Below are 22164 nucleotides of genomic sequence, written 5' to 3'. Positions count from 1 at the left end.
CCTGGAAATCTGATGCCAGCAGCCTCCTGCTGGGATCTCAGTGGAAAGTATTATTATTGCCAGTGACACTGTGTTTGGCTAAAATCTGCCTCTTAAACCTCAAAAGAAAATCCACACACCCTGGGGGGCTAATTGCCTCCTAATTTTTATTTGTGCAGGCCCTGGAGGCCTGACCTTGCTCTGCAGAGGTGCTGGTCAAAGGCAGGGCCGGGGCCTCGCCCTGGACCACGGCCATGGCCAATAAATGCTCTGTAACAGCCATGACAGGCCCAGGCACTGCCCCGGGGCTGCTGGCCTGCTATCCTGCTATCCTGGCAGGTCCCAGTGGGTCCCCAGCAAACCCCTGCAGAAACAAGTACAAGACGTGCCGCCTCAGGCCCCAGAAGGGTTGTCGCAATAACATAGTGAATCACCGGGTTGCTGTGAGCTTCCTCAGGACTTGCCAACCAGGAGATAAATGTGTGGTACCCACAGCCCCCGCATTGTGAGACTAAGCCTAGGCACGGGCGGAAAGGGCGAGGGCAGAAGGTGGGGGGCAAAGCTGGGGAATGGAGGTGCCTGCAGGCTAGGCCTTCCCAGGGTGCCTACTCTGCACTGTGGAGAGTGGCTCCACGGGCAGCCCACTGGGCCCGGCCAATCCTGTCCCCCAGCGCATTTTGTGAACCACAGCGGGCAGGAAGGCAAGGGGATGACCCCAAACAAGGCTGGAGTCATTGTACCTCTCCCAGTGGCAGGTGCTAGGATTAGCTTGCTGTCACTCAAATGCTCCGTTATGGAGAGAAAGCATGTGACCATTGCCCATAGAACCCTAGGTGTCTGGGAGGCCTGGCTCCCTCCCTCCCCAGACAGGAGCTGCACCCCCAGCCCAGCTCTGTTGGCAAAGGCCTGGGGCAGAGCAGGCCTGCCTGGGGCTGTATCTAGGAGCAGCTCGGCTGGCCACCTCTGGTCTGCGGTCCAGACAGCTGGGCCTTGTTCTGAGACTCCCTCCATCACTAACAGAACCCCCTCTCCTTGCCCCTGACCTTGATCTCTGCCGAGAGTTCTAGCTGCCCAAGGCTGCGGCCTTCCCGCGCGGCCTGTCGCGGGCTCCGCATCTTGCCTGAGTCCAGCCAGGAGCAGGGAATAGATGAGGGATTTGGACCAACGCAGGCTGTTTTTAGCAGTGTGGAGTCCAGTGTGGGCAGCAAGGAAACTGGGGGTCCCAGAAATAGGTGGCCCTGGGTGACCAACCAGCTCTGCCTCTCAGCATTGGGCCATCCCAGCCATGTCACTTAACCTCCCTGAGCCATGCTTATACAGAGGGCACTTAATCATAATAATGGTGATGGTGGTGACAAGGCTGATGGCTTCAGCTACCTTTCCTTGAGCCCCTATGGCTGTGAATACTTCCCTCTCCCAATAACTGTGATCATCATATTGCTGAGCATTCCCTCTGACTGCTTTATGCATCTACCTTGCTTAATCCTCAAATGACCCCGAGAGATAAGTATGAATTCTCCCTGACAACCCAGCAAGGCAGGGTGGCCATGCCCAGATTACAGGACACAATTTAATCATCTCTTCCACCAAGGCCACTATCTAGGGGGAAAAATGAGCTCTCCCTCTCTGTAGGATGAGTGCACAGGAGACGTTCAGGAAGCAGCGGCAGGCTGGGCTGGGGCTCAGTGGTGGAGCACTTGCCTAGCACGTGTGAGGCACTGGGTTCAGTTCTCAGCACCGCATACAAATAAATGAATAAAATAAAGGTTCATCAACATCTTAAAAAAGAAAGAAGAAGAAGTAGTGGCTGCCAGTATGCCGACAGTCCCAGTCCTCTGCACCCAATATGACAAGCTCGGGGTCACCAGGAAATGTGGTCTGACCTTCGTCAGCATTTGCTGTCAGCGTGACAGGTGAACTTGACTTTCATGTGGGAAGCAGCTGTCCCACCAGTACAGCTGAGCTGCTCAGACAACCCAGCCCCAGGTTTGTGTGTATGAAAGAAAGAATGTTTGAAAACAAGAGATCAGAGGGAAGCCTCAAATGCAAGTTTATATTTTCTACTGGCCATAAATGCAAAGATCCTGGTCCTCCCCACCCCCTCCCCTCACCAGCTGCAGAGTAAGATTAGCCAGGCAGCTTTAGAAACACTGAAGTCCCAACCAAAGCCCAGATGGCTACACCAGAGCCTCTGAGAACGGGCCAGGGCATAGGGTTTGCAGAAACGCAGGGTCCCCTGAGCAGCTACGCCCAAGAATCGCCTCTGTCTGGGGGATCTTGGGGGGTCTGCTCTTGTCTGACTCACACACTTTCTGTCTTTGGTGTTGCTCTCCGATTCCACAAGCTGTCTCTGCCAAACTAGAAGTGAGAACAGGAAAAAGTGCCCCCTTGGAGGTGACTAAGACATTGGGGTCTTAAGGGCTTCTGTCTCAGCCATGCCCGAATGTCACGCCCTCATGTTCAGGGTGTGCTGAAGAGCAGGCGCATCTGGCGGAGGGCCCCAGCCTCCTGGCCCCACTCCAGGTGGTGGGCGGTAGGGGGCAGGGAGTTTTGGCAGGTGGCTGGCTGCGGAATGCCTATGGAATGTCACACCAGATCCCCAAGCAGCCTATGGGAGGTGGCCATGGAGAGGGCCTTTACCGCCACTTCCCCGGGTGGAGTGAGAAGCCCGGCTTGCTGGCCACGGCCCTGCCAGGTGGCAGAAGCTGCTGGGCACCCAGCTTTAACCCTTTGTTGGGCAGCCTTCCAAACACGGGTCGGGTGTGCCAGGAAGGAAGCAGGGCTCCGAGGTCAGCACCCTCCTGGCGTCTTTGCTTCCGTCTCTGGGGTCCCGATCCTCCTGTGCCCCTCCGCCCAGTGAAGACAGCCGACACCCCTACACACAGCCTGCTCTCCTCTTCTCCCTGCCTAGAGGACCGGGGTGTGGCCCAAAGCCCCTGGGCCCTGAGATGGGACTTCAGGGGGGAATTTTTTGTCATTGTAAACTGATCTTTTACCACTAGACCAGTACGATAAATGTTGGCTTTTAAAATAAATTCATAAAAGTTAACAATTCAATTAAAGAAAGACATTTAGCTATAAGAACACGTCTAAAGTCGGGGAGAAAGGCCACACGGGACCTCAGCTGAGGACACGCTGGCCACGGAAGGTGCCTGGCCGTGTGGGATTCAGTCCCAGCCCTGGCTGTGGCTCGCCGTGGGGCAAGTCCCTTGGCCACCCAGGCCTCAGGCTCCTGGGAGTGGAGGTTGACCTGCCTCCCTGCAGCAGGGTCTTGAGGCCCCACGGGGAGCACACCCCACCTGGGAAATTCCTGAGCCCAGTCTGTCCTTCAAGGGCAGCAGGAGCTACCCCTCCAGGGCGGGGTCTTTCCCTGCTCAGAGCATCGTGGGTAAATGTTCAACAACTGTCTCTTCCACGGGCTGGGGTGGGGGACACAGGGAGGAGGGAGCAGATCTATTGCCTCTGTCAACACCTCTGGTGGCACATCCCCCACTGTGGCCGATTTTAGCCACCAATGTGAGATTGATGAACATGGAATTGGGAAGAGGTACACACAGTAGGCTCACGGGAGCCAGCATGGGCTGACTGTAGCCCACCTCAGCTCCAGCCATGATGGCTTCTGTCCACTAGGACCCCATGCAGCTGAGTGCAGCAAGTTCCTTCATTATATCACGAATCTGTGCATCTGTGCATGTGCATGCATGTGTATGTGTGTGTGTGAATGTGCATGTGTGCACGAGTGTGTGAGCATATTGTGAGTGTGCAACGTGCACAAGTGTGTGAGTGTGCATGTGTGCATAAGTGCATGTGTACATGTGCATGCATGTGTATGAATGTGTACATGAGTGTGTGCATGTATGTGCATGTGTGTTCATGAGTGTGTGTGCATGTGTGCATGTGTGTGCATGAGTGTGTACATGGATACATGAGTGTGTGCGTGAGTGTGCATGAGTGTGTGTGCATGTGTGTGCGTGCATGTGTATGAGTGTGTATGTGTGCATGTATGAGTGTGTGCAGAGTGTGTGCCACATGTGCGTGTACATGTGTGCACGAGTGTGTGTGTGTTCTTGCATGTCCATTTTCCCTCCCCTGACAGCGTAAGCTTCTCTCATCTTGCTCTCTGTGCCCAGTGCACAGTAATTTGCTCTGGTACCTCGGGTGTTGGAGGCACTGCCTGTATGCCTGCTAACTGCCTGGCAGGATCTCTCTGCAACCCCCCAGGTATATTCACTAGTTCAGACTCATATCTAGCCCTTTGAGTGGAATTCCTATTGACATGACATCTGGAGCCTGCCACCTACAAGCTGTGTGACCTTGAGCAAGTCACTCACCCTCTCTGTGTCTGGGTTTCCTCATCTGGAAAGCAGGGATAATAATAGTATCCATCTGGCCAAGTGGCTGAAAGGATCAAATAAGCTTCCGATGCCTAGTCCAGGCAGGAGCGACGGGTAGTGCGCTCTTATTGCTGTGGCTGCCACACCAGGTGGCCGCTGCCTGCTTGCCAACAGTGGGGGTGTCCCTCCTGTGGGAAGGGTGCCCCCCCGCTGCCCTCCCCGTGGCCCTCCTGGGGGTGAGCGGGGTTGGCCGGGCTGACCTGTAGTTGCCCTTCCTGGAGGCGATGTGCAGGGGCAGCAAGCCGTCCTTGTTGGCCTTGTTGGCGTCGGCGCCCTGGGACAGCAGGAAGGCCACCACATCCTCGTGCTCGTTCTTGCAGGCCTCGTACAGGGCCGAGGCGCTGTCGCTGGCCTGCGTGTTGATGTCAGCACCTGGAGAGAGGTCCAGAGTGATCAGGTCCGGAGTGATCAGGGCGGCCCCTGCTCGCCGTGGCAGCCACGACCACGGCGGGAGGAGGGATGGGCTCTGGACCCGGCTCCCCTGGGCAGCTTCCCAGCCGCCTGCCTGGTGGGCCCAGCCGAGCCGACTGTGCCTGAGGTGCCCTGACCGAGCACCTGTGTGCCGGGCACTGGTAGCAGCCGCGCCCTGCCTCTGAGTCCCCATGGGTGGGAGCTTGGCGCTGTCCCTGGTTTCCCACCCTGGGGGGAGCGCTAGCCCAGGGCAGCGAGGCATCTCCGCAGTCCGCCTGGCTCCGTCGTGCGGAGCTGAACTTGAAACTTGGTGGTCAGATGGCAGAGGCCACGCTCTTACCCTCACTCCGTCTGAGAGGCCCGGCTCTGCCCTGAGAGAGGCCTCAGGATCCTGGCTGGGCAGAGCTTCTCAGAGAGGGGACCCTGGTAACCCTATCGCATTTGGTTTTAATCTGCCAGAAATAGAGATAAGTGACTTTCTCTCTCCTCCCAAGAAGTCCCTGAGCCACGCCGACAGGAGGGGCCATGGGTCCAGCTCAACCTCCCACACCCTCTGCATCTCCTGGGGTGAGGGACAGAACACTGCGTACATGATTTTTCTGATTTCTCGGCAAAAAAGAGGGTTTGTCAGTCTTTCCTTGTTCCGGAAGGAGATGGCCCTGGGAGAGCCTGACGGGTCCCTGAGGGCTGAGATCAAAGGCTGCGGGAACCGCAGCGGCCTTCCTGCGCGGGCTGCTTATCTCAGGCTTTCTGGTGACTTTGTTTTCAACTATGTGGGGTCCTTCTCTGGCCCAGTGGAAAGAGGGAGGCTTTGGTGACAGACGAGGACCAGCTCACATTTCTGTGTCATGGTTTCTGAGCCCCATGGCCGCAGGCAGCCTTTAGGAGCCTCAGTTTACCATCTGTGGACCAGAATATCAGTCCTACCTCTCTGGTCACTGCGGGAAGTGAAGCATTTTATGTAAGTGCGGCTCTCGGCACAGACAGGACCAGAGAGGGCGCCCATCAACCCCACCTGTCCAGGACAAGGGTCCTGAGCAGAGGCTGCCCTGCCCTCCCTGCCCAGGGAGAGGCCCCAGGCCCTCAAAGCCAGGCTCCCTGGAAGGCCTGGGTCCTGCCAGCCAGCCTCCTGCTCACACAGAAAAATATTTGGAATGAGAAATGGACTCAGCCCACCAAGGGGACAGCCCCTGCCTGCTGTGTCCGCAGGACACCTGGGCAGATGTTTGCAGTTAGCGGCTCGCCCTTCCCGCTGAGCACCCTGCCCTCTGCCCCGCCTCCTGGCCTGGGCTTCAAGGACCCTGCCTGTGTCCCTTTGTTCTCACGCTGATCTGTCCAGAATCTCCCTGGCTGCAGGGAGGTGGCTGTGTCTGTTTTCCCAACTGCTCAGGCACGTGCTGAGGACAGGGACCTCCTCTGGACTCAGGCCCGTGACAACCCTCGCAGGCCGCCATGCTGTGGCGAGTCTAAGCGGAGGGTCAGATGGACACGGGTCAGAATCCAGGCTCTGACGGGGACCTGTTGTTTAACCCCTTCACGCCCTAGTCTCCTGCGTATTCGATGGAGGGGGACACTGCTGAGCTCCCAGGGCTCGGGGGAACCCCAAGACCTAATCTTCCACTTAGCGGAGTGTCTGGCACCTAGCAGGGGCACAGCAAAGGACTCCAGGTCAGCCCCAGGGAATGCAGAACCTCTGGCCATTCTGTCGCCCTGGGGGCAGAATCCTTCCCATGGAGAGGAGAAAGAACTGCCCTGGTCTCAGGGACTTCATAATGTAGGCAGGGGCTCTCCCATGAAGAGTTTTCTTAGGCAAAGAAGGCAGAGAAGCTGGGTTCAAATCCCAGCTCTGCCACTAATTTGCTGTGTGACCTAAGAAAAAATCACTTTCCCATCCTGGTCCTTGGCTTCATCTGCAAAATAAAGAGGTGGACTCAGTGTTGTCTAAAGTTCTTTTCTGACCTCGAAGTGTGGCTACGTGGTGGAAAAAGCAGGGGGCGGGGTGTCAGGAGTCCAGGAATCCGGCTAGTTCTACAGCTAACTGCTATTGACTATATATAGGACACCTCCCCTTTCTAGGCCACAGAGAAAAATGGGGATGTTGGGCTGGGGAGACGGCAGATGTCACCCTCACGGTGCCCAGGCCTAAATGCAGATATCACCAGTGGTCCCCGCAGGACTTGGACAGGGCCTCGGAGTCCTTCTTAACATCACCCTCCACGGAGACACCATGGGTGAAAAGCGGATGACACCTCCACTGTCCCCCGCCAGCTCGTGCCTGAGGTCCTTCCCGGCAGGGGCCCTTGGCCACTCACCGTGCTTGGCCAGGAACCTCAGGGCCTCCAGCTGCCCACTCTGCGCGGCCACGAACAAGGGGGTGATGCCGTAGGCGTTCTTGGCCTCCACCTTGGCGCCCCCGCCCACCAGGATCTCCATGACCTCCAGGTCGTTGCGGGACACCGACTCGTGCAGCGCCGTCCAGCCCCGGTTGCAGCGGTGGTTGGTGTCCGCCCTGTGCTGCACCAGGATCCGCACGGCCTCCGCGTTCTTGCGCTCGCAGGCTGTGCCCGGAGACAAGCAAGACGGTCAGAGGCCCTGGCAGGACCCGGCCAGGCGGCTCCGTCTGTCCCCTCACTCACTCATTGGCCAGTCACTCAACCAGGAGCCACTGGATCTGCCGAACCCCAGCCCCTGTGCTGAACCCAGGATGTGCAGTTAACGGGGGCACGGAGCCGGCGCTTAGGCCACACAGACAGGAAGTGGCAGAATCAGAACCAGGCAGTCAGGTCTGGAATCTGTCCCCTTGAATATCTCAGGACGTCCCTCCCTCGTCGCCCCTTCCAGGGTCACCTGCTCCAGTCCTCCACATCACGGAGGCGAGGCGGACCTTTCCAGATGAGGAGTGGCTGTTCCTGCTCAAAGCCCGCCCTCAAAGCCTCCTGGCCCACTTTGGGGTGAAGTGTACCTCTGAGCCCAGCTCCTCTCCTAACCTGTTCCACCTGCCTCCTGTCTTTGGACTCCAAATGCACCCCGGGGCTCTGGCCAGAGTTCTCACCATGGAGCCGTAGGTTCAAGCTGGGGTCACCCCGGTACTTGTCCACATTGACCCCCCGGGCCCCCCCGAGGGGCACAGGGCTGCTGGTGCCGTGTCCAAGCAGGACCACGCTGCCCACCTCTCCAAGCCTCAGTTTCCTGCAGAGGGTCGAGGCTCCCTGGGAGGATGCTGTGGGGGGCACTTGAGGCATTAGCAAGGGGCGTAGCCTATGGCAGGATGGGGCCAGGAAACTGCCTGGGACTTAGGGCTTCTGGGAGCTCTGCCTGGGACAGCTGTGGAGCCCACCTGGGCCCCACAGGCTCTAGGGCCGACACGCCCACCGCAGGTCCTCACACATCCTGCCACCCAGTTCCCACCACCCACAGAACGTCCCCAGTGCTGGGAACCAGCGCAGGGGAAGTCAGGAATCAGCACTCCTCAACGCACAGAGGCCTGTTGTTTGCAAGATGCCAGTGGCTGTGAGTGGGTCCTTGGGAGCTAGACACTCCAGAGTGCAGCACCTGCTGGCACCCAGCTCCCAGGTCCACCCCTTGCTGGCTGTGTGATCCTGGGCAACTTGCCTCACCCCTCTGTGCCTTAGATCCTCATCGGCAAAGTGGGGGTGTGGCAGTGCCCCTCTTGCCCATGGATGGACACGAGGGCTGGGGAAAGCAGAGCAGTGCCAGGCACACGGTGAGCCCTTGGCAAATGTCAGCTGTTACAACTGCTGGGATTTTGACTCTGGGTGCTCCTAGGGCAGCCTGCGAGTGTCCCTGGGTGATGATGGACTGAGCAAGCCCTGAGGGTTTATTTTTCTTGAACACACCTCCCCTGCCCTCCCCCGCCCTCCCCCACTGCCCTCCCCCACCTCCCTCCTCCCCCTCCCCCTCCCCTCCCCTGGGGGGTCTTCACTGCCCCTGCTGGGTTGTAGCCCTACCTGGGCCAGCGCACAGGCATAGCCCACGCCTTCTCAACTCTGAGCCTCGACTGGCATAAACGATGCAGCCCAGAGAGGCCTGCCCCCGTCAGGGTGGCCGCCCAGCTCACCTTTGTAGAGCGGAGTCTCTCGGGACTTGTTGGAAATGTCAGGCTCGGCCCCGGCCTGGAGGAGCGAGAGGACGCAGTCCAAGTGTGACCTGCATGTGGCCAGGTAGAGGGCCGTTTCCTCCTGCAGGGTGCGCTGGTCCAGGGCCCCCGGGTACGCTGGGGAGGGCAGACCGGGAGCTCATGAGAGGGAACCACCCGGTTTCCTCCCCATTCCAAGGCCCAGCTGCATGGCCTCCTCTGAAGTTTGCCAACCCCAGAAGACCTCTGCCTGGCCCTCTCAGGGCTGCTCCTGCTTCCTGGTGGTGCAGATGCAGCTCAGACACCACCTCCCCCTGGAAGCCTTCCCTGGTTGAACGGCCCCCTCACCCCCAGCAGTGGGCCTGTCCTGCCTGTGGCTCCCACCGGTCATTGCTGGAGACCCAGCTCCCCTGCAGCGTTTCTGAGTGTGGTGGGCTTTCAGGGGTCTGGGCTGCTGGAGGGCAGAGGTGACACCTGCCTGCAGGTTTCACCCCCTGTGAGTCTGGCTCGGAGGAAGAGGGGCTCAGAGAGAAGGCGAGAGTGGCTGCGAGGGTCGCACAGCTGGTGAGAGGCAGCCTTGGCAGAGCAGAGGCACAGCTGTGGGGTTTTATACCAAATCAGCCCCTGGAACATCCTGGAACAAGCTGGCAGCGGTCTGCCCCCAAGTCAGCCCTCCCTCATTCCTTTTCTAGGAATCAGGCTCCCGGGTCTTGGGAGCCCTGGTGGGAGGGCAGCGGGGGTGACTTGGGGACTTCAGCCTGCCCCTGCCCCGCCCACCTCTGCCCCCGGAGCCCCTCACCTCGCTGCAGGACCTGCAGGCAGCCCAGCTGGCCGTAGTAGGCGGCCTCGTGCAGGGGCAGCCAGCCCTCCCCGTTGGGCTCCGCCAGGTTCTTCCCGTCCTTGATCATGGCCTCCAGGCCCTCCTTGTCACCCTCCTTGATGGCCTTCAGCACCGGGTCCACGGCCCTGAGAGAGCAGGAAGCAGCCAGGCCTCAGGTGTGGCCAGAGGCAGGGCCCAGTGAGGAGTCCCTCAGTCCTGGGTCCCAGCTGGTTCTGGGACAGGGCTGAGCTCCCTGCAGCCCAGTGCTACAGGAGACTCAGGGGACCTCTCACCCCCGAGCATTCTACGGCTGACGCTAGTTCACACCAAGGGCCTTCTACCAAGAGGACGCAGCAGAGCACCGGCCCGGGATATCCACACCCACCACTGAGAAACTCAATACCCCCAGGATCAGCAAATGGAAGTCCTCACGAGGCAAAACGGAGGACCACAGAGACTCCAGGGGTAACGGAAGAGCACCTCTGCTTGGCTTTCTCAGGTCTCCCGTTCACTCATTCATTCATTCCCTGAGTGAGGACCACCACGGCTGAGACCCCCAGATCCTCCTCTGGGGAGGGTTCTGCATACATAGCCCCATTCCCCAGATGGAGCAGGTGAGGTGGGAGGCCAGCCTTGTGCCTAGGTGCCTTCCGCTTCGGATGGGCTCTGAGGGTCTCAGCACCAGCTCTGCCCCCTCCCGGAGCTTCCTGCTGTGTGAGCTGCACTTCCTCCTGACTCTCAGCCTCTGCGTTATTAATAGCAAGAGGGCACTGGCTGAGCTAGAGACCCAGCAAGGACGGTGGGAAACTGACCAGATAAGTCCTGGAGTCCCCATCAACACTGTCACTGCCACCTGATGAGTCCACTTAGGCAAGGACAGAGCAGCCCCCCTTTGACCTCAGGAAAAGTCCCAGGTGGGTATGTGGCTCTGCTGCATCGAAAGGGATGGGGAGAGGGCCGGCTGGTCTCATGGCCTGGGTGAGGGGGCGCAGCGAGCCCCCAGGTCCTGCCGCCCAGCACGGGTCTCTCTACTTGCAGTCAAGGACCTCGGAGCCCTCAGTGCCAGACATGGACGGCTCCTCGGTGAACTCAGACAAGGTCCCTGCCCGAGTGGGGCAGCTGCTGGGGTGTCAGGTCACCAGAGACTAGCAAGCTGGACAGGACCCTGGAGGTCACCTTGACTTTGTCACCTTGACTTCTCCAACCCAGTCCTCCAGAGGGGGAGCCTCCCAGGGACAGCCCCTCTCTGGCAGTCACGCAGGAAGTAGCAATCTGCTGGAGAACGGAGCTGGGCTTCTCCTCCCCAAACTGCCAGACCCTCCCGGGGCACCGGGGAGCAGCGGGCGCCGGGTCTGGAGAGGCTGGGAAGGAGAGCGGGAGGCGCCAGCTGCCTCTTCCCCTCCCGGCAACACCACGGAGCACAGAAGTGCGGGTACCAGGGCCGGCGCCCCTCTTTTGCTTTGAGCGGCTTCTACCACAGGGGGAGCAGGGGGAAGGAGACAAGCTCTCTCTCTCCTCCTGTGGTTTAGCACCTGGCACTCGGAGGAAGACAGCAAGGCAAAACGGAGGCTGCAGGTCTGGGTGCTCTGGATGTGCTCAGAGGACCCCAGAGATGGTGGTGGAACGTGAGACAGGGTGACAAACAGAAGGTGCAGCTGGCTCCTGGGTTCCCCCTCCCTGCTCCTCTGGGACTCTGGGGTTCTGAGGCCATCTCCCCAGCCCCCTCTTGCTGGGGCCCCAGATTCGGAGCCCTACCGGCCCCTCCAGCACACACACCTCATTTGGGGGGCGTCTCCAAAGGATCCATCCCAAGCACAGTCAGGGGGCCAGTTCCTGCAGGACAGCAGCCTGCGGCCACCAAGCCCAGCTCAGAAGGAGCAGCTGGGGGCCACACCTGGGTGGGTTTGCCTGCGAGGTACCCCGTGGTGCCGTGTCTTCCTGGGGGCTTCAAACCTGCTCCCCTCCCCACCTTCCCTGACACCCCCGCTGGGGGTGTGAGCGTGGCACTGGTCTGGGGCCGGGCGGGGGCACTTACGCCAGCTGGGAGGTCTTGAGGCTGTATTTCTGCATGACCCCTTGGAACAAGCCCATGGGGGGCCGGGCCGGGGGGTTCTCGGCCGGCGCTGAGGACCTGGAGGGAGCAGAGCAGGAATGAAAGAGCGAAAAGTATTCTGCATAGGAGAAGCGGGTCATGGCCGGAGGCAGGACGGGACGCAGGGAGAGGCTGAGTGACAGACAGACACAGGGCTCTGAACCAAAGCAGATGGCCGGGTCCTCTCTGTGTGCTGGACACAGCTGCTGTGTCTCTGGATTATTTTTGGCCCTTGGAGGAAGCCCTGGGAGATTTAAATGACCATATAAGACAACAATGAGGTTAACCTCACCCACTCCCGCCACCCCCTCCCCAGCCAACCAGGGCGGCAGATAGGAAGCAAGGTGACGTTCTTCACCCAGGAGGAGGTGACAAGTGGTCAGTGCAAGTCCTAGGTTGAAAGGGGCTCAGGGAGCAGGCCAGGAGGGTCCCTATGGAGCTGGACAAGAGATTCGTGGGCAAACGAGGGGGCAGGGAGCCCACGCTGAGAATCAGACCAGGTGTGCCCCTCACCCCGACCTTGTGGGCTCATCCAGCAAAGACCATGCCCAGGGTCAGGAGCCAGACGTCCAGAGGCTACAGGAGGAAGGTGCACACAGGGGAAGGTCATTGGGGCTGGGCTGGGAGGCAGATGAACAGGTTCAAGCCCGGGCACCGTAGCCACAGAAGCTGGGAAAGGATCATCTTCTCTGGGCCTTATTTCCCCGCTAATAAAGCAGTGCAAGAGCAACCCCTGTCTGGAGGGCTGGCGAGGCCTGCCCTGGTGACCCGTGTGAAGTGCAGGGGACGGGGCTCCCCCGGACAGCCATTCACTTGACCATTATGTCACCTCTTGGAGCCTCGGTTCCCCACCCCACTGGGCTGTCATAAGGGCAGGAAGGAGGAGTGGCAGCCACTCCATGACCTGGGTTGGCCTGGGATTATGAGAAGGGGGTAGGGGGTCCCTGATCACCCCTCCTGGGGGTCAGCCCTGACACCCTGGGTACCCAGCAGAGACACCTTCCTGTCTGAACACCTGGGGAAGGGGCTGTCTATGGGACTGGGGAGGACATCCTCCATGAATGGCTCCCCATGGGCCACAGTGAGGATGACCTCCGGAAGGGCCCCTGCTCCTCCCCCAGGCCAGGCCAGAACCTGCAGATTCCCTGGGCCTCTGAGCAGGGACAGGCCTTGTGCCAAGGAGCCGCCAGCTGGGGAGGCGGCCTGCTGGGGGTCTGTAGACCCTCCTCGTCCTGTCATTCCTCTACCTCCTCCTCTGCCTCCTCCCATCACTCCCGCCCCCCACCCCCCCAGACTGGGCAGGACACCTGCCAGGTTCACTCACTAACCCCAAACGTGGGTACCTAGCAGCTGTTTCCACAGACAAGGGAGCAGAGGCTCTGAGAGTGTGGGTTACTGGCTGGGGTCACGCACAGCAGGTAGGTGGACAGAGCCAGGCTCAGGTGGGCTCTAGGGCAGCCCCTCCCCCAAGAGCCTGCCCGTCCCTGCCTCCCCTCCCCCACTCCAAGGCTGCACCCACAGTCCTGGCTGTGAATGGGGCACCACGGCTCTCTGTGCCTCAGCGGCAGGATGAAGGGTGGGACTGAAGCGCCAGATGGAGGCTTCCTGTGCCCACTGCTTGCAGGACAGCAGAGAAGCTCAGTGTGTCACGCCAACCCAGAGCCACCATCCCAGGCCAGGACCTGCAAGTTCGGGCCTGGTCCTCCCCCCACAGGGCCTGAGGGCTGTTGGCCTGGAGTCGCCTGAACTTGCTGCAGACCTAGGCAGGTGACAGAGCCCTGACCCAGGCCACTTCTGCATTCGCAGCCCTGTGGTCTTGACAAAGCCCTGGGCTCCCTGGGTGTGCTTTCGATTACTAAAATGTTTTCAACAGGATGAGAAGCACTGATAAAACCCTGCCACGCTATCCTAAAACTGGGACCTCTCTCTCCCTATAACAACAGCAAGGAGAGTGGCAGCAGCAGGGAGTTGGGGCTGATGGAGGTTCTGCCTCACGGTCTCTGATGGAGGCAGAGGTGCATTGTTCCCGTTCTGCAGACAGGAAACCATAAACTGAGTCCAATTCAACCACGGCTTCCCAGCTCTGGCTTGGTCCCAAGCCTTGTGCCTGGGCTAAGTATGCAGATCACTAAGTCACATCTTTCTGTGGATCTTCAAGACGATCAGAGGCCAGTGGGGTGGAGACCAGGACAGACACAGCCACGGCACCACAGGATGGGACCAAGACCGGAAGGCTTATTTGGGAAGTACTAAAACTGGGGTGCATTAGCTTGTTTTGGGGGGCCAGGCAGGATGGCTACCCAGAGCCCATAGACCTGTGAATCTCAGACTGGATGGGAGTCCAGGCCCCCAGTCGAGTTTCGTGCTCTTTTGGGCCAGGACGGGAGGCCCCACTTCCCCCCCAGGGCAGGGGAATTCCCAGCAGAGCGAACCGCGGGCTGAGTCATCAAGGGTGAGAGGAGACTGGCCTGGGCGGGCGGGATGTGGCTGCAGGTCATGCCCTGGAAGAGGCCCAGGTGGGACCCTGTCTCCCTCCGACACTGAGCAAGCACATGGCTGCAGTCTCCCTGCTGGGTCCCCATGTGCCCTGGGTCTTTACCCTGCAGGCCTCTGGCATAGGGACCACTCAGGTGCGGAGCAGACCCGGCCCATCACTAGCACACAGCAAGGCAGTGGTTTGGCTGGAGTGGTTGGTGGCTGTGCACGTATCAGCCCAAGCAAGTTCCTGCTTCAGATTTTCCTCCTTTTTCTTAGAAACGTAGCCTTAAATAAAATGAAGAAGTTTAAAGACCGCAAAGACCCAGCTTCCTGGACCCTCTGAGTGGTCTCTTCATGGACTTGCTTCCTGGAACGTGGACCCTGCTCACTGTGCATCTTGGGAGCCAGGTCAGCCTCTCAGGGAGACCTGGCGACCCAAGTTTGACAAGTGACTCCTGCACATGTTTCAAACCTTGTCCCGCCACACTGTGGTAGGGCAGAAGCCATTTGGAAAAATGACTTTGAAAGGGAACATCTATCTTGGGAGGGGTGCTGATCCGACTTTCTTTTCTAGGATCCCAGAGACTTCGTTCTTGTGATTATCACAAGATGAGAACTACAGTCCTAAGAATCCTTATGGGCTTCAAGGTGCTTCATTTCCAAAGAACACCCATTAGGTGTGTATAATGAGGCTAAGCACCGAGGACAAAAGGGTACAGTATCTGCTCGCTGTCTCCAAGAGGGTCACAGTGTAGTTGGGGACATTCTCAGGAGACCTTCCCAGGGTGACAGGGGAGTTGGCCTCTGAAGCAGAGGCAGTGTGGGCTGGTGCCCCAGGTACTCAGAGGAGGGGGGGGAAGGTCAAACCAAGCTGTCCCCATATTTGGTGCTCCTAAGAGTCCTGCACTGTGCCTGGGGCTGTAGCTCAGTACTTGCCTCTGTGTGGGGCCCTGGGTTTGATGCCCAGCACCACGAAACAAATGAAAATAATAATAAATAATAATAATGAAAGAAAAGAAAGGGGAAAAAAGAATACTGCAAGCATTCGTGAACAGAAAAAAAATAGGTATTGCCATTTTAGGCATAAGTCCACTGGGGCTCCGAAAGCGTAAGCAGGACCTGAACCTCGAACTCAGTTCTCTCTCCACGGCCGCCTCCTCCCTTCCTTAATCCTGCAATCACTCACTCTCAGACGGCTACCTGGCACTTGCCATGGGTCAGGCCTGGGCTCATGGAGAAAGGGACGCGAGGTCCCTGCTCTGGAGGAGTCCACAGGCTCATGGAAGAACAGACACCGTGCTTGTAGCCAAAGCCACTCAGGAAACCCCAGAGAGGGCGCGGGGGCGGGATCCGCTTGACCTGGAGGTGTTCTGGACAGGACTTGCTGAGGAGGTGACGTTTCATCAGACACCTGAAGGATGAGAGGGGCCCTGAGGCCGTGTGACATCCTGTTCCTGAACCTGCTCTGGACCACCTGAAGGAACCTTCCCTTCAGGGTGGAGGTGTGGGGGGTGCTCAGTCCTGTACCTCTGCCAAGCCGGGGTCGGGGGGAACTCCTGAGCACAGCGTGTGTGAATCATGTGTCTTCGGGGACCCTGAACCCTTGTGGGTGGGAGGCGGATGTAATGAGGCTGAGCCCCACTCCGGGGGGTGGGGAGGGAGCAGAATCAGCAGCACCTGGTCCAGCCTGAGCTCCAGGGCCCTCTTGCCTCTGCTGCGAGCGCGTCTTGTCCTCTGTTAAGTGGACACAGGGGCGTGCCCTTGCATGGGTTCTGGAGCAGCCAGTGCACCGGTGTGACCGGCCAGGCGTGCCCTGGGGTACAGAGGAGGAGGGGGACTAAACACAGTACAAGGCTTTTCCTTCCCAGCCGACCCCAGCCCACCCTTCCAGGGTCAAAGGGACAGAACTGACGTTCCCAGTCCCCGCAAGAGTGAGAAGATGGCTGGGGTCGTGGCTCAGTGGCATAGAGCACTTGCCTAGCATCTGGGAGGCCCAGTTCAATCCCCAGCACTGGGAGGAAAAGTGAGAAAACACCCCTGACCCTGACCACGCGCCACTTGGCCGGGATCTTGGATGACCTTGGATAGTGGTCTGGCCCCTGGGAGACTCTTTTCCTAGGAGGCTGGACGAATGCCCCTGTGGGTCTCTGCTTCCTCCCCTTCCATGGAAGACCCTCTCAGCACCCCCAGGACCCCCAGGAGGAGCCCCTGTGCTGGGGAGAAGGAGGCAGCTACCCTGGGGGACGTGTGGCTTCGTGCAGCTGAGGCTCTGTGCAGCAGGCCCTGTCACTATCTGATTCCCCTCCTGAGAAAGAGGAACCTGTGGGCTGACTTCAGCTGAACTGGCCAGAACAGGAACCAGGGGCCTCCTTGAACCCCACGGTGAACCATGTCCTGGTCCTGGGTTTCTGTTCTCCGGTCAGGGCCAGCTGGTAGCCTGCTTCTAGCCTCCTGCAGCTCCCCAGAGGGCTGCACACCTTCCTCTCTAGAGGGGGCCCCTCCGCAGCAGCATCCTGGGCTTGGGCCCAGCCAGCCTGGGGGAGGTGGGCCAGCTTCCCAGGGCCAGAGCTATGTGGGGAGCCCCGGGAGTGTCCGGGGGGACGGGGCTGAGATAAACTTTCTCCACCATAGTCCCTGTCACCTGGGACCTGACATTGGGCAAAGGCTCTTCGTTGCCGCTGCTGTTAGGAGAGAAGGCAGCAGAGGTTCTGAGAGGCAGAGTGACTTGCTCAGGGTCCCACAGGACTTGGCTGCTGGAGACAGGGAGCTTGGACCCTCCCATTAATGCCAACGTGGCTGTCACAGCACCTCCTGTCCCCCACCACCCTCCTCCAGGTACACACTCGGACTTGACTTTGAGGAGGAAAATATTTTTACAGTTTATGTATTTCTTTTCTAAAAGCTTTTGAAGGTCAAGTGCTGATTAGCTCTCTGGCTCCTGCCTTCTACAAAGAGGGAGATGTGCACTGTCCAGTCAGCGGCCACTGGCTATGTGTGGCTAGTGAGCACTGGACACGCCACTGGCCTGAACTGAGAGGTGCCATGAGGATAAAAACACACACTGGATTTTTCAGGGGGAAAAAAAAAGTTTAGGTAAAAATCTCATTCATAATTTTTATATTGGTTACATGTAGGAATAATGGTATTCTAGACATTAAAAAACATTAATTTTGCCTTTTTTTTCTTTACTTTTTAAAAAATACATATACTAGGAATTGAACCCAGGGGTGCTTACTCACTGAGCCACAGCCCCAGTTCATTTTGAAATTTTTTTTTTTTTATTTAGAGACAGGGTCTCACTAAGTTGCTTGGGGCCTCACTAAGTTGCTGAAGCTGGCTTTGAACTTGTGATCCTCCTGCCTCAGCCTCCCGAGCTGCTGGGATCCAGGCACGTGCCACTGCACCTGGCTCGCTTTACTTTTTTAATACAGCTGTTTGAATATTTAATGGCACCTGTGGAGCGTGGTGGTGGCTCATGCCCTATCTCACTGGGTGGTGCAGCCCTTAGAAGGTCCAGAGCCAGGACGGTGAGCAGTGCCTAGACGGGGGAGTGAGGAGGAGGCAGCACGGCTCTGTGGGTGGACGTCCTGGGCTACCCGGATGGGCTTCCCAGGGGAGACGGCTGAGCAGCCTGAAGGGCCGGCCACACTGAGCACCGTGGCCCTACCTCACTCGAGTGGGAAGCCCAGGGTACGGGGCACAGCAGGGGCGCTGCAGCCAGGCAGTCCCGTCCCCACACCCCGCTCCTCCCTGTGTGACCTGGGCTACCCTGAGCTTCAGTTTCCTCATTGGCGAAATGGGACCGTGTCATGGGGATGGCCAGGAGAGTCCTTGGGAGGATTATCACCCGAGGCCGAGCTTGTGCGGCTGGACTTTGATCTCTGTAAGTTCTGCATTCCTTCAGATAAAAAAAGCATTTGGAAAGAAGTGTACTGAACATGCACCAGTTTTTTTCCTGTCGTTATTCCCTGAACAATGCAGTATGACAAAGATTTCCGCAGCACTGACATTGAACTGGGTTAGTGAGCAGTCGAGAGATGATCGGAAGTGTACAGAGGGATTTGCGTCTCTTATGTTAGGGACGGGGTGTGTGCAGACCTGGATATCCGTGGGGGCCCCGGAAACAGCCCCTCTAGGATACCTGGGGACAAATGCACAGCACACATTGAAACACTTGGCACTGCCAGAGCTCAATACGTTTAGATGACAGACGTAGATCATTAAGGCGTAAAAGCGTGCTGGAGTCCAGGGTGGCTTGGTTTGAAATGAGCTGACAGATGCCCCGGCGGGCCCAGCTCCTCTAGCCAATGTCACCTCACTTACCTGGTCCATGGGTAGAAATGGGCAGGCTGGTGGTGGGCACGCGAGGACACCGTGGCCTCGGCAGTGGCCGGGCCCCGTGTCTTGTCCGCCAGACTCTGCTCGATGGCCATCTGGACCAGCTCCTCCTCGCTCAGGCTGCTGTACAGGCTGTACTCCTCGTTGCCGATGGCCCGCTGCGGGCCCGGAGCGCTGATCTCCATCGCCATCCCCACCGCCAACCCTGGCCTCCAGGGGAGACGCTCCACGGGGCGGGGGGCTACGGCAAGTCCAGGAACCCTGCAAGGAGACGGAGGCCATCTTGTCACGCAGGATTTTGAAAGATAGTTCGCCCCCAGGGAAGGCCAGGCTTTTCCCTGATGATCACACGTTCGTTTTCTATTCATTCAGTGGCAATATGATCTTCCAAAGCACCCTCCACCGACGCGCTCGCCACCCTGCCGACTGCCACCCACCAGGTCACCCGCCATCTACACCTCCATCCCTTCACTCACCCCCTCCCGTGCATTTCTCCACCCACCCACTCATATATCCGTCCATCCTTCATCCACCCATGTATCCAAGCATCTAGCCATTGACCCACCTGTCTGTCCGTCCTTCCTTCCTTCCTTCCTTCCTTCCTCCTGCTCATTCCCCTGTTCATCCACCCATTTATCCTTCTACCCTCCCATCCATCACCATTCACCTATCTATCCAAACTTCCAACCATCCATCATCCAGCCAGCCATCAATCTACCCACTCACCCCTCTCTCCATTATCCATCCTCTGTCTGTCCACCCACTCACCCATCTACCCACAGGCCTTCCCTCCATTCACCATGCCTATATCTATCAGGGCACCCATCCACCCGACTCATTGCTTTTTCTTGTTTCAGGCAGCCTGTCTAAACACGGATGCACGCATAGATTAACTGAAAGGCCACGTGCTGTGCCACTTCTCTGTGCCGGGCACTCTTCTGGGGACACAATGCTGGATACACAACCATGACCCAGCAGACCGATCCCAGCCTCACGGAGCTCACCCAGCACGTGTACCCGTGACCTCCTCTCCTGGCCTCCTGCACTCCTCCTCCCTGGGGAGGGCTGGGAGGGCCAGAGACGGATCACACCCAGGCTGGTTGCTGCGACTTTCCCGGCCTGGCTAAAACCAGCCATTAAAAGGGTTTGCCGTGTTCTACGGGGACCCTCTTCTAGAGCAAAAATGCCTCAAAGAGATCGGAGCTGGTCGAGTCAACTACTTTTAGGAAATGAAATAAAACCAGCTGAGCCTGATTTTGCTTCGACAGGCTGGCTTCCGTGTGACTGCGGGTCACGGTTCTTACCCTGGCCAAGCACTGGAGTCACATGAGGCCTTAAAAAGACACCCCAGATCCCGGGGCTGTGCTTGGACTCCATCAGCAAATATGCACTCGCTTCCCCCCAGCAGAGGCCCCCTCCCTTCAGCGTGGATATGGGTCTACGTCCACCTGGCTGGCTCTGGCCCCTGAGGACACAACACGAGCCCGCAGGTGAGGAGAGCTCTGGCAGTGCCCTCTGTCACCATCACCAGGAGAAGGAGGAGATTCCCCTGGAGCTGCAGCCAGGGCCCCTGAGAGAACCTGCTGGGGTGGCCTGGTGTAACCTGCCCGGGGAGCCTGCCCAGCAGGGCCTGCGGCCTGCAGTGTCCCCAGGCCCCGGCTGCCCTGGATCCACAGCTGGCAGCGTGCCAACTCAGCTCCAAGAAAAGGAGAAAATGCCAAGTGCCGGGGAGAACCCGGTACACGTCCTGGGAGGAGAGTAACATGGTAAAACCACTTTGGAAAATGGATGGTGCTTGGACCACACACCCACCACGTCACCCGGACATTCCCCTCCTGGTGATACAGCCAAGTGCTCCCCAAAGACAAGGTCAGGAGTACTCACACAGCACTATTCATGATAGCCCCAGTGGAGAGGACCCACATGTCCGCCAGCCTTTGAATGGCTTTACATCTGGCGGTGTGCTCACGGGACGGGCTGAGGGCACGCACCCGCGACAACAGAGAAGTCCCTCTACACACAAGGGTGGACCTCCACCTCCGCCTGACATTGACCAGATGAGCCAGGTAAGAACGAAGGCACGTGTGACCCCATCTACACAAGGCTCTGGGACACGCACAACTACCTACAGCCCTGGACGTCAGGAAAAATGGTTCTCCTTGGGAGGAGCTGAGTGGCAGGGACATTGGGAGACCCCAGGGACCAGGTTCTGCACCTTCCTCCATCTGGGAGGTCACGGGTGGTGTAGGTGGCTGTAGGACCCCTGAATGCGCGTGGTTCGTGCACTTCTGTGGACGTGCGTCAGAAGCCCAGCCCAGCCACTTAAAAAGCAGACAGAACTAAAAAGCCACTTGGGACCCGCCTCAGACCAAGTCAGGGTCCCCGAGCTGCCCAGGTGACTGGAACACCTCTTGAAGAATGGCGGCCAGCAGGCAGAGGCAGAGGCAGGGGGACACTGAGAGAGGGGTGCTGGAGTGGGGGACCCTCCTGGGGGAGGGGACTCACATGGACTCCTGCTGAGTCCCGGAGAGGATTCTTTTGATCTATCCTTGTCACAGCCTGAAGAGGGACAGTCCTCTGCTGTGGCCTGCCCGGCCCTGGCCTCCAGCCTCAGGCAGACCCCACAGAGACCCCCTCTGCACAGCAGAGTAAACCTGAGCTTCCTTCCCTTCAAAATCTGGTCCCCGCACCCCTCCAACCCCCGCACCCCTGGCCTTCAGAACTGCGGGCTCCTCACTTCTCCAGGCCGAGGCTGCGCCCCTCTTCTGGGAAGCCTACCAGAATCTTCTGCAAAGCAGGCGTTTTCTCCTTGTGAGCTGCAGCCAGGAGCTTCAGTGTGGACTTGACCCTGGACGCCCTGTAAAGCCAGCACCTTAGGTGGGGAGCTTAGAGTCCATGATTCATCTGAGCAAATGCCTCCACTACCAGAGGGTGTGGCAGAGCCCATCTTGGCCATTTCCCCTGAGAGCAGAACCGGGCTCTGTGCAGGTAGCAGTGTCCCCTGACCCACAGATGAATCACGATGGTTCCAAGACAGTTGGGACAATCCCACCCTGTTGGTCAGTGACTCTTTTGGCAGCAGGATCGTAGCCTAGTTCTGTTGAAGGAGCTGTGAGGAAATGGGGCTGAGAGGTTCCCAGGAGGGACTTTCTTCCCTAACAAAATGAGAGAGGTGGGGAAGAAAACGACTCCCAGGCCCAGCCCTGTATTTGACCTGGATGACTTGGTTCTTGGAGCAGTGGTAGCCTTCTTGTGACCACGAGTTTGACAGAGAATGATAAAATGAGGTTGACAGTCTCCTGGGTTCTTGACAGTCATTGAGCTACCGAACCAATTCTGGGTATGCCAACCATAGCCTATTTCTTAGATAAAGATTGAAAGTTCTGGAGGTTTAGCCAGTATTAGTTGAGTTTTCTGTTATGTGCCGGTGAAATCGTCTTAGCAGATGGTTCTTAGGCCTGACTGAGAGACTCTCAAGAGTTTTAGCCAAGGCTCTGGTCTTTCCCCAGACCAATGAGCGCAGGGCCTTGGGAACTGGAGCCAGGGCCAGCAGCGT

General features: G+C 58.5%; 1 protein-coding gene across 1 annotated transcript in view; it reads right to left on the bottom strand.

The window, feature by feature from the left end:
• Asb2 (ankyrin repeat and SOCS box containing 2) overlaps window positions 1-22164 on the bottom strand; it is a 36151-nt gene that overhangs the window by 6060 nt on the left and 7927 nt on the right. The window contains exons 2-7 of the mRNA XM_076849718.2: window positions 18594-18869; window positions 11736-11831; window positions 9680-9846; window positions 8863-9018; window positions 7097-7342; window positions 4574-4745 (exon numbers count right to left, since the gene is read on the bottom strand). Coding sequence (XP_076705833.2) covers window positions 4574-4745; window positions 7097-7342; window positions 8863-9018; window positions 9680-9846; window positions 11736-11831; window positions 18594-18799 — 1043 coding nt within the window. The 5' untranslated portion in view covers window positions 18800-18869. The remainder of the gene's footprint in view (window positions 1-4573; window positions 4746-7096; window positions 7343-8862; window positions 9019-9679; window positions 9847-11735; window positions 11832-18593; window positions 18870-22164) is intronic.

The sequence above is a fragment of the Callospermophilus lateralis genome, chromosome 3 (assembly GCF_048772815.1).
Source record: "Callospermophilus lateralis isolate mCalLat2 chromosome 3, mCalLat2.hap1, whole genome shotgun sequence".
Lineage (NCBI taxonomy): Eukaryota > Metazoa > Chordata > Mammalia > Rodentia > Sciuridae > Callospermophilus > Callospermophilus lateralis.
The sequence above is the reverse complement of the archived record's forward strand: the minus strand, read 5'-3'. Positions and strand labels throughout refer to the sequence as shown.